This window comes from Parasteatoda tepidariorum, chromosome 5 (genome assembly GCF_043381705.1).
Source record: "Parasteatoda tepidariorum isolate YZ-2023 chromosome 5, CAS_Ptep_4.0, whole genome shotgun sequence".
Classification (NCBI taxonomy): Eukaryota; Metazoa; Arthropoda; class Arachnida; order Araneae; family Theridiidae; genus Parasteatoda; species Parasteatoda tepidariorum.
In genome coordinates this window covers 23,872,736-23,885,150 of record NC_092208.1, presented here as the reverse complement: position 1 = coordinate 23,885,150, position 12,415 = coordinate 23,872,736, and the positions used below count along the sequence as shown (strand labels likewise).

The following is a 12,415-nucleotide window of genomic DNA, read 5'->3' as shown; positions in this document are numbered from 1 at the left end:
TTTTTTTTTAAAAAGTGAGTGAACGGCCCATCAAAATTTTTATATCAGATGTTAGTTTGCACTTTCAACTATCTTTGAATAAAATATTTTTGAAATTGAAGGGGGCGAGTTGCCAGAAATAATCTCCTGAAGTTACTCAACTCCGTTGATCAAAAAACTGCAAAACAGACCCATTTACTAAATAAGTAAGATACTTATTTGCAAAAAAAAGTGTTTATATGACAGATTACTTTATTCTGAACAAAATAAAAAAAAAATTATTGCTCTATGACAAATATAAGGTGAGTAACAATCATTAATAGCCTTTGATGTATGAATCAAAATGGCGGCAAATGAGCCATTTTGGCAAAAGTATAAATTCTTATAACTTTTAAACCCATTAACCGATTTAAATATAATTGATATTTTTGAAATTAGCACAAAAAACTCTATAAGTGTACAAATTTTCATCAAAATCTGAGACGGTGGGTGCCATGGCTGGATGAACTGACATGGAATGATCCCTGGGACATTCTGGAAAAAAACTGATTTCATTTTATTAAATAATGAAGATAAAAAGCTCACCACAATGGTAGCACTTATTTATCAGGAATTTCAACTCAACAATTTTGTACCTGTTCTTAAGGATAGGGGTCAATCTTGGTAAAAGATCTTTGATAGGAGGAGTCATCTTGTGCATTCCAATTACATTGACAATTGCTTTCAGAGCTCCAAGAATAGAACCCAATACTTCTGGATATTCTTCACCCAAATATTCATATAACACAACACCTAAATGTCCCATTAGTTTTTCTTCTTGGCATGTTTTCATCACAACTGCTATCCTTGAAATGAGATCAGCAGCCTGCTGTCGCACTTTGGCAGACTTGTTATTCAACCTCCATAGAATGGTACCACAAATTTGAGGGAGATAGGGTTTCACCCGCTTGCCAAGGGCATTCACAATAGTGCCAAAGCCATTCAACATTACCATATCCTGTAAATAAACAAGAACTTCATTAATTAACGAAATTAACTACAAGAATTAGAGACATTATTTGGGCACATACGAAATTGAAAATCATCTTCACAATTGTTCTAAAAGTTTACATTCCACTTTAATCATAAGCAAATAGGTATTTTCAGAGAGGAAGTATGATATAAGTTTAATTGGGGTATTACAAAATGATGATCAACAAACCTTCTCCCCTTTTTCAATAAAATTTTTTAATAGAAGCAGTTATTTTGTATTAGTTAAACACAATTCCGAAATTAAAAAAAAAAGAAAGCCCAAATTTTAAAATAAATGTTTTAATGTATTTTTGAATCAGGATATTATTTCTTTCAGTACCTACAAGAACAGTAACATCAGTTTCCTGCGTGGTCAACGTGGAGGAAACACAATCCTAGTCTTTTAAAAATTTTATTTGGCTCTCGCCAACCATTTGTGTATCTGGATAAATCTTGTCCTTGTACAAAGCTGTTCAATTAAGATACAAGACATGATTGTATTAAATGTATTGCTGCTTAATAGCACAAGGTCTGGCCTCCGCTTTACTGCATCAAAAATAAAATTATGTTCTCAATTTAAATCAATCCAACAATAGTATGAACTAAGCCAGGAGCTAAAAAAAAGTTACATCGGAAATTTCGGAATCGCGCTGTTTACTTTAAAGGCAAACTCCCTAAAGAAACAAATCTTAAAAATAACTTTTTCACCAAAAAATTTAGCAGTAAATTATAGTTAAAAAATACAGTTGAAATGAAAAAAAAAAAACAGAAAGGGAGAGAAAGATCACCTCAGTTGTTTGTTCTTGGAATGCATACAGAATGCCATCAATGAGCTGTTCTTCTAACCTTGAATCTATATCTGCAGCACCCAAGTTAGCCATGATCTTTTCAATGGTCTCCATCACCATCTTACGATATTGCTCATTCTCATCCTTCAAATCGTCAACTATTCTGTGGATTATTTCAGCTGCGCCCACTTTATTTGCTATCTCAACAGTTGTATCGACCAACTAAAACATAGAAAAAATTGTTACAAACCTGCAATGATTTGAATTGAGAAATCAAAATGCATGGGAAAAAGAAAGGTACCTGTCGATAATTTCTCCTATCCAGAGCCATTCGATGGTTCCAAAAGTGTTTAAAGAAATGAGGTAACACGTCTTCTTTAATGTATTGTGGCTCTACACCATCAGTTGCACAACACTGTTTTACTACCTGGAATTCAAAATACATTCATTGTAGGCATAACACACAAGCATTGTGAAGTGCAACGTTCTTTGATTTAAAGAACTTCTTTTTAAAAAATAAACTATGAAGTAATTACAGTAAAACCTCTCGGGAGTGGTCTCTCCATTCCACAGTAAAATGGTCGTTGATTGAGTTTGGTCGTTTTTGGAGATTACCACCACTAACTTTAAAATTGTTATCGAAGGTACATGATTTTTTGCAGAGGATTTTAATTTTAGTCAGCGTCATTTTCTTGGTGTTTAAATGCCACTTTTGTTGGCATCATGAAAAGACAGATTTACACATAAAATTTAGAGTGTATAAAAATGACCCCAACTGATATAATTATGTGTGAAAACAAATTTACCAATTATAGCTAAGCTATTGATGAACAATTTTAAATAAATAAACAATTATGCTTTTTGTTTAAGTTTGCATTTAATTTTATATTGAAAAAATTAGTTAGCTTTAAAAGATAAAAAGGTTTGTTTGTTTGAAATGCTTGTTTTCTTTTCAATTTCACCTTCAACTCTAAATGTAAATCACTGATAGCATTGTCTTTAGTGCACTCTGATTGCACCATGAGTTTGCACTGTTAAAAAGAGTTCTCTAAATAAGAGCATCACACAAATACTATGAATACATTAATCTACGTATTTGTTTTGGTATTATTTTGTGTTCTTTATATGACTTTTTCTGCATTTTGTGCAGATACTCGCGTGGTAGCTGGGAGAGGTTTTAATGGTTTCTCTTAAAGGTTTTTTTCAACACAAAGTCAACGGAAAAATTCTGTGCCTCCCAAAAGTGGTCGTAAATAGAGGTGGTCTTTCTTGGAGGTTTCGCTGTATTAATTATCCAACAGTCTAATGCAAACTTACTGCGAAAGCATTAGGCTTTCATTAGTCATTTGACAAATTATTCTAAATATGTTTGCTCAATTTTGAATAATTTAAATATATTAAAGCAATTTTGTCCCAAAATAAGCATTTTGAAACAGCTAAGGTAGTTAGATATTTTTATAAACTATTTATTTAAAATCAAAAGAGAGTGTGAGAGGAAAAAAATTAAAAAGACTAGCAAATAATGCATTAAAGAATTTAAACTACCTAAGCCAAAAACTGTATATAATAGTGATGCTTTGATTTAATTAGTGCAAAATATTTTTTTAAGGTCCGAATCACATGTTAAATCACTAAGTTAAGTAGCTGTTAAGAGGCTAATAATAATAATAAAAGCAATAACAATATTAATAAAATAAAAATACTTGACTGATTAGAGAGTGTATATATCCAACGGTCCATTCTAACATTAATATAAAATTTTTCTCTAAAATGGTTACTATATACAGTAGAGACCAGATTAACTGTGAGCAGATAATTCGCTGTGCAAATTATCCACATGAGAGATCTAAAAATATATTGCACAAGATCAACTATTCATAACATTTTTATGAAGTATGAACTAATTTATTCCTTAATATTCATTGTTACCGAGATTTAGATATAGAATAAATATTTCTGTATTTTAAAATACATAAACATGTATGGATACATGTTAAAATTATTAATTTTATTTTCACCTTACTTTTAGACTTTTTTCGACTTATTCTTTGCCACCCAATTCTGCAGTCTGATAATCGGAGCTCTACTATTAATATATATTTTAAAAAAATGACTAACTTTTAACACAATTTTTTTCATTTCTTCATCAGGAGATTGAAATTCTCGAATAAGAATCAACATCACTTCTCTGGTATAGTAATTAGCATATTCTGCATCCATAAGAGGTATCAGGTAACCAATAGCTTTCAAAAAAGCAGCTAAACCCTAAAAAGGAAAAAAAGAAACAGTGAAATGAAGTTAGAAACCAGATTACAAAGTGATGTTCAATGCACTAAATTAAAAACCCAATACTTATTTTCTAATAAAATGTTATTATTATAACTTAAATCTAAATGATGTAGCTTTTGCGATGCTTGTAATGTTTTAAGAAACTAATAATCAATTTACGAGAGCAATATCTGTAACTTTTCAAATTTATTTTAATTACAAAGTGATAGTCTTCCTAGCTCCTTAATCATTTTCTTTATTGGCTTAATAAAGTCAGCTTTTCTGTAGGCAACATTTAGATGCAAAAATGGAGCAAATTTTTCAACATTCTATTTCATGTTTCCTATGCATCAAAAAATTGAAATGAACTAAGAGCATCTAATGACTATCAATTTTATATTGGTTGGTAACTACACGTTTAGTTCAAAAAATTCTATAATTATAATGTTTGCAAAAAAAAAATTTGAAATTTTTTTTGATATTCAAACAAAATTTTTGTCATCAGATAATATAATTTTTTAAATAAATGAATGTTACTATTGAATACTAATAGTATTTAAAATGATGCACTCACTTTACCACGATGAGTTCGGATACCTTTCCATAAAGGTTTCAACACACTATCAAAGGACTCAATACCATATGGGGTAGCTGCTTCAGCCAAAGCGGCCAGCGCCAACGCAGTAATAGTTCGTACTTTTTGTTGTTCATCAACCAAACCTTTAAAAGAAAAAGTAAATTAATACTAATTATTTATAAAGCAATTCTAAATTCAAACCAGCACTTTCATCATTAAAATAGATGAATATTTTGTAAGCATTGATACTATTCTAGTTAGAAAAATAAAATTATTCTAATAAATGCTTATTATTGTTATATCAATAGTTTTTGGGATAGCATTTTTTATTTTACAGTATTGTAATATAGATATGGTATCAGAATATAAGCAGGGTAACACTGACTGCCAACTTCTTCTCTATAATTTAATAGATCTTAAACAATTTTTTAAAAGTAAATAAATAAAGAATCTATACTGGTTATGCTGCAAATTTGAGATTTTAAGAAATAAATATTAAAAAAAAAATTTTTTTTTTTGGTTTAAAAAAAATTAGTACACAAAATTTTTTATTGAAATAATATTTGATTTTACTTCTTGTTTCTATTGAGAATTATAAAAGCATCAATCCCATATTCATTAATAGTCAAAACATTTTTATTGAAATAATAATAGGTACTTTATAATAATTTTTACTTCATTTATTCATTTGAATGTGTTTATGGGAGCTTAGAGACCAAATTTTAATAAGTATTTTTTAAATTTTGTAAAAATGTACCACTTATAATTTAGTAGTTTTAAGAAAAAGTTAAATATGCTTAAAATCTTAAAAATTAAAGTTTAGTAAGTGTTATAAAATGAATAAATCGAGAGAAAAAAAAATTTAAATAACAAATATTTTAAGATATTAGTTAATAACATAATCTTATTCCAGGATAACCTTCAAATCAATTAAATATTCCCAAAATTGATTTTCTCCCCATTTTTATTTGCAATGATTCTATACACAATAATTTATGGAGACAATATGCAAAATTTTTTAGCCATCTGATAAAATTAAATAATCAACAATATGTAAAATTATTTAAAAATAATATTTTTTTTTATTACAATTCTTAACTTGATCAGATGTTAATATTTTTAAATTACACTTTAGGGTTGAATAAAAAGAACTATTTTAAAATGAATACAACAAAATAAAAGACTGATAAATTTTAGGCAAAAATATTATAATATGTATATACATATATGCAGCAGCAAACAAGTTAAAAACAAAAATAGGAACACAAAGCATGATAAGCCAATCAGAGGTAATTATGACACAAAGTTAAANGCGGGTAAAAAATTCGAAAAATCTTATCTGCTGCGTGTAAAAGGGGAGAAAATAGCTAAAATAAGTAAAAATGAGAAAGGATTGGTAGCTATGTTGTTTGATTTTTCTGCTTCTCTTTGAAAATCGGTGAATTTTCTGAAAAAGCGGAATACTTGTAAATAAAATGAAATTTTTAGAAAATCTGAATTTTTGATAGAAAAGCTGAAATTTAAGAGATAAAAGTGAAAAAAAACGGAACTACGCTAAAAAGCGGAAAAATCTCATTCCTGGTATATACATATATGCAGCAGCAAACAAGTTAAAAACAAAAATAGGAACACAAAGCATGATAAGCCAATCAGAGGTAATTATGACACAAAGTTAAAAACAAAATATCAATTTATTAACCATACATATTTCATATTTAACATAATTTTTTGAACTAAGTTTTAATTAAATTACTTACTAATGAAGAATATAATCTAATCTCTAGTAACTAACTCAAGAAAAAACTTACCCTTTACAAGAATCATGATGGATTTTTAAATTGCATGAATATGATTTGCGATATTGAATTTTAAAAAATGAGAAAATAACAAAGCATAATTTTTAGATTGCATGAATACGAATCGCAACACATAGTTATTGAATTACATATAAATACAAAAATTGATGTTTGATATTACAACCATGTGAATACGAATTGGATTTTAAAAATGCATGAATATAAATAGAGATATTAGGTTATAGAAAAGCGTGAATACAAATTGTAACATTTGATTTTTAAATGGCACAAAAAAGAATTTTGATGCTTACTAATTGCGAAAATAAAATAAACACAGGATGGAAAATAGCAGAGATTCCTTTTTAATACATCTCTAACTTTGTACCTAATAAATTAAAAAGCTTAATTGAGAGAAGAGTGCATTAATGAAAAATTAAAGATCTTTTTCTTCTTCTGTTATTTGATTTCAGGCTTAACTGTACAGGGATTTATTCCATATTTTAGTATCATTGTCCAAAATAAAAACATATATACAAACACTCATAAGTCTCATGGCATTTTGCTAAATAACTTTTAAACTTAGTTTAAACCCTAGCAGAAAAAAAAAAAACATTCATATTATACAAATGTAAGAAGAAGCATTACCATGTTCAATAATTTCTACAAGATTTCTCAGATGTGGTAGAATAGCGCAACCCATTAGAATGGCTATCTGTTGTACAATTTTAATACCAGTATGCCTGGCTTGCCATGACTTCTTACTGCGACATACAGCTTTCAAGAAGGGTAAAAGTGCAGGTATACCTAGAGCAGAAGCTACTACAGCAAAAGCTCTGGCAGTTGTGTTTCTAACATACTCATCTATGTTGTCTATATCTGGCCTCATTGTGGAAATCATTGTAGCTAATCCAGCAGCCTGAAAAAATAATAAATAAATTTAATACAACAAATTGGATATAAATTTTTAAATTTAAACAGGAAAAAAAAAAAAACTAAATATACCTTGGCTAAATTAGAAATAATTTCTCTTCCTTCAACACGAGCATAATAATCTTCATCAATCAACAGAGGCTCAATAACTACAAGTATCTGAAAATGGAAAAAGAAGAATACAAATTAAAAAAATATATACAAATACAACCAAATAAAATAGTTTAATACTGAATCAGGGTTCAGATTAATATGAAAAGAAAAACTTCTGATTTAGATATAGTTAAAATTTCAACTGCAGCAATAATTCTACTACAAGAAGAATATTTTAAGAAACCAGAAATCTGCATGATTTAAAATTAAGAACTAAAAATAGAATATTCTACAAACATAAGAACTAACCAATTTTAAAGGATTTAACAGACAAAAGCAATCTTAGAGAACCCATAATAATTTTATAACATAAAGAAATATTTTTGAAGGAAATTTTCAGTTTTTAGACTATTTTTATATAGCCTTCTAAAAAAAAAGGTTATTAAAAGAGATCTTTTTAAAGACAAACACAAACCTTGTGTACATAGGGTCTCACTAAATCATCCAATTTGTACAGAATTCTGTCTATGACTTTCACCAGAAGATGGCGCTCTTGATCCTCCAAGGTCGGTGACATAAGAAGTGGAAGTATTTGATTGAATAGAGGGCCTGCACCAAATTCTCTGGCCTTGTCCGTAATCTGTCGGAGGGCTGCTTTCCTCATGGGTGGAGTGCCATTCTTAATCTTCAAGAGTAGTTTCATAATTTTGCGCTCTTTTTGTTCATCAGGGCTCAGAGATTCTTCATCTACATCAGCCTATTGAATATCAAGATAAATGAAAGTTATTGAAATGAATCAAGGTTTAGTTTTTCAATATGAACACTACTCTACTATTATAGAAAGCTGATAAATTATTACAGAAATTTTGTCATAATGTCATATTTATCAAAGTTATAATAAATTTAATAAACACAAGGGCACTCTAATTATTAAACTCAATACCAAAATACAACTACTATTAAACATAAAAGTTTAGGTCAAGAAAACTAATTACTGGTAAAGAGCATATTGATGTGTAAAAAAAAAAACATTAAAAAAAATGTTCTAAATTATATTTAAACATTGAATATAATTAATTGGAACATATAATTTTAATTTGGTCAAAATATAAAAAGATGAGAACAAATTTTGGGAATAAGGTAAGCAACACTAAAAAATAATGTTGGAATGAATGTTGTCCCCTTTTTTCTATCTTCATTCTGAGATATATATGCTATTAGACGATGAAAAAGACGATAGAATTTTAAAAAAAGAAATACAGTTGGACCTCTATTTAACAAAGTCGCTTAATCCCGATAATAAGTTCGTTATATGGAAAATTCGTTAAATAGGAAATCACCTTTTAAAATACTCAAACACAAAACAGGTTTTAAATTCATAAACACTAGACATAATTAAAATAACAGTCGCCACACCTTTATCTTGTAAACTAGTATCTACTATTTATTTTATAAATCTTAGCCACAAAAGAAATCTGCATAAAACGCAAGAATAGAGCTAAACATTATCCAGTATTACACTACCATGCTACATACATTTGCAAGTAAAAAAGCTAAATTTATGTATAAAATTACAGCTAAAGTAATTTTAAACATACATTACAACATGCGCTCTTAAGTTTAATTGCTACTGATAAAATCCGTTAATTTTGTCTGAGTTTTTCCTTTGAAATGCAAACAAAAAGGGAAAGGGATTTTACTGCTTTCTTTAAAAGTTAAGTGGCTTCGAAAATCAATTCTAGATAATTTCCCCCATAAAATGCGTTATCATGTTTAAAATGTTCCGAAATATTTTGGGAAATCGGGAAAGTGAATCTCAAAGAAAATTTCGTTAAATAGAAAATTCACTTCGCTATTTGGAAGTTATTTTACGAAGAAATATCCCAAATATTCTTGGTTCCTCGAAAAATTAGCAAAATAGAGAAATTTGCAAAATGGAAGTTAGTTAAAAAGAAGTCCGAATGTATTACATAAAACTAAAGTAGCAACCCCTTTTAAACTTTTTTTTGAATAAATGAAACAATTATATTAAATATTTTTTATAGTTAAAATACGTTGAATAAATTCAAAAACAGAAGGGAAAAAAATCATTAAGCAATAAAGTATGGACAGTTAATAAAGTGAAAACATTAACAGGCTTTCTGAAGCCAGAATGCATTAAGTAAATTTCCTGTGTATCAGAATTGTTGTGCTTAGGAGGTGAAGCGAGAACTAAAAAGTTTAATTAATAAAATAATAATTTAAACTTTTATCCATTATTACAATTTCTTTGATATTTCTCATTTTTTAAAATTTTATAAGATAGTAAACCTTTAATTAAATTTAAAATAAAATGGAGAGTTATTTTATTAATGTCACTTAGGCTATTTCTTTTTAAATAATGAACTATTTTCATGAATATTATTTAAAATACTGAAAAAAATTAGAAATGCAAGCAATACACTGGAATGAAACAAACTTTAGAAGGCTTTAAAACAAAACCAAAAAGCTTTTATAAGTTTAAAAAAAAAAAAAAAAAACTGTATATCTCGTTCGATTTTTCTTTTTTATTCATTCACTGCATGTGCACCATCACCAAAACCAGTAACATTAAATTTTAAAATATTTTAAATGAACTTAAATGCAATCAAATTGTGTTTTCTACTAATGATTCAGATTACAAAACTTACCAAAAGTTTATCAAAGTACTGTATATCTTCTGGTTTCAGAGGAGGCAAATTTCCTTTTGGTTGTGTGTCCATCATTTTCACTGGATCTTCTTTCTGGAAAAAGAATCCAGACTGACCCCCAAGGGGTGTGGGCGTAGAGGTCAGTTTACGTGCGGGTGTGCGAATGGGTACATAGCCAGCTGGTGGTTGAAGAACTTTGTACCCAGGAGGAAACATTGTTTCCAGCTCATCATCGGTTAAAGGTCTGTTTCGTTCATCTATTTCTCTCTCCCACCTGTAAGCTTGTAACTGTTCAGGTGTCATTGCCATTATATGTCCTATAAAATAATTTTAACATTATGATAATAAATTGTTAATTACAGTAGTGTCCAGATTATCCAAGCCCAAATTATCCAAGTTTCCACTTTAATAAAGCTATCAAATATTTTAAGGAGCTTCTTGTTCCAGTTTATTTTTTATTTTTAAAACTATTGTAAAAAAAAAAAATCTGAATTTTATCTTTTAAACACTCAGGTAAACAAAATCCAACAACTCGATCGGATGAAATAATTGTTAATATCGTCAATAATGAAAATGAACATATAAAAATCTCTCATACACATGGACTCAAAACTATCGAAAATGGTATTGAATATATAGAACAACAAAAAGAGGCGACATCAGCCTTCCCGTTATCCCTAAAAAAATGGCAGAACATTGCTGCCAAAAAGCGCCAAACATTAAAAAAAAAAAAAAAAAATTGATTAAGGACTTTTTTTAAAGTAAAAACTCTAATTCTCATAAAGTATGTTCTTTAAGTGTTTTTAAGCAAGCTTTTTAATTATAATATGAATAGTACATGGTGTACTCGTATAAATTTTACATTTGTTAAATACATTATATTTATACCTATTCTTTTTCTTTCCTTTTTTATAATCTTCGCTTTAACCGGGTTTTTCTGTTACCTGAGTTAATCGCAGTTCACATTAACTCAGACAATTGGGACTCTCTTTCATATTATACATAAAAATATTAAAATAATATATATTTCTTACATAAGTGTTTAATATTATGTAAAGCAAATATGCTAGACAATGTTTTGGGAAGAATTTTGTATATGAAACTGAGTGACTGAATCTTTTTGCAGATATATTTTTAAAATAAGATTGTTTGCTAAAATAACAAAATGTGAATTAATAGAGCTCTGTATACTTGATGGCGTAATTTAAAAATCAAGAATAAATGGCCAACTAATCAAATTACTTGCATCCAAATATTAAGACAGAGAAACATAAACACTATATGCATCATAATTCGCTATAGAATATATACATACCTGGTGTAGGTGTTGCCATGCCCATAGCTTTACTACCAGTAGGTGTGATACCACTTGGTGTAATGGGAGTCATAGGGGTCATGGGTGTCATAGGAGTCATCATGGAGGGTGTCTGTGGAGTTTGATTGCCCAACTGTGAAGAAGGAGTTTCATCCCAACGTGACCTACGTTTGCTGGCACTGGGTGTGGGAGTTTCTTGAATGAGGTCAGTTCCTGTTCTGTCAGTGCGAGGAGTTTCTGCCCAACCACTTCCATGAGCAGGGGTTTCTAGAAAATGGGATATATTTAAACATCATCACACATAAAAAAAATCATTTTATAATAAATAATTATTGCAATTAAATATGGTAAATCATAAATTGAGACTTACAAAGGACTAGCTTTTGAAAATTGTTCCAAACACTAAAAAATTGTTTGCATAAAAAAACCGAAAAAAAAGCGAACATCCCCATTTAGATGAAGAATAAAGGAAACTCATAATATTATACTTCAAGTTGAACAGCCAATTGGAAAGCTGTTAGGGGGATATTAGCCCTTTCAGCTGAAGCATATACCCAGCTTTAAAAAGCTAAGAGTATTCGTAAATCCACACCTGAAATCTCTAGTGTAGACTTGTTATTAGAAAAATGAATTTTGCTTTTTCAATAAAAATAACAAATCAATATAGTGTGACAAGTGACAAAGCAATTTAGTGTGACAAATGGCAAAGAAATATAGTGTGACAAAGAAATATAGTGTGAGATGAAGTTCACTATAATTCGTCATTGATTGAGATGGATTGTTAGGAAACAAAGATGCAAAAAAGTGAAGCACTAAGCATACACGAGTAAGTTGTATGTTTTGGTTTCAAATATCACCAATTGATTAAGAATACTCTTCATGTAAAAGAGGAGTAAGAGACTTGTATAGCGTATGCACTCGTAGTAAATTCCGGTCTATCGGTCAATTCCAAGCCATCACAGCTATATATATACCCCGAGCTAAGAGGT

General features: G+C 28.9%; 1 protein-coding gene across 2 annotated transcripts in view; it reads right to left on the bottom strand.

Annotated features, from left to right (window-relative positions):
* The window catches only part of LOC107451307 (splicing factor 3b subunit 1), a gene marked incomplete at its 3' end in the record, with an annotated part of 36,852 nt that overhangs the window by 7,615 nt on the left and 16,822 nt on the right, over positions 1–12,415 (bottom strand). For both annotated transcript variants that reach the window (XM_016067361.3, XM_016067362.4), the window contains 10 exon segments: positions 615–976; positions 1,779–2,000; positions 2,080–2,205; positions 3,897–4,043; positions 4,621–4,766; positions 7,065–7,335; positions 7,422–7,508; positions 7,918–8,199; positions 10,112–10,428; positions 11,427–11,693. In XM_016067361.3, coding sequence (XP_015922847.2) covers positions 615–976; positions 1,779–2,000; positions 2,080–2,205; positions 3,897–4,043; positions 4,621–4,766; positions 7,065–7,335; positions 7,422–7,508; positions 7,918–8,199; positions 10,112–10,428; positions 11,427–11,693 — 2,227 coding nt within the window.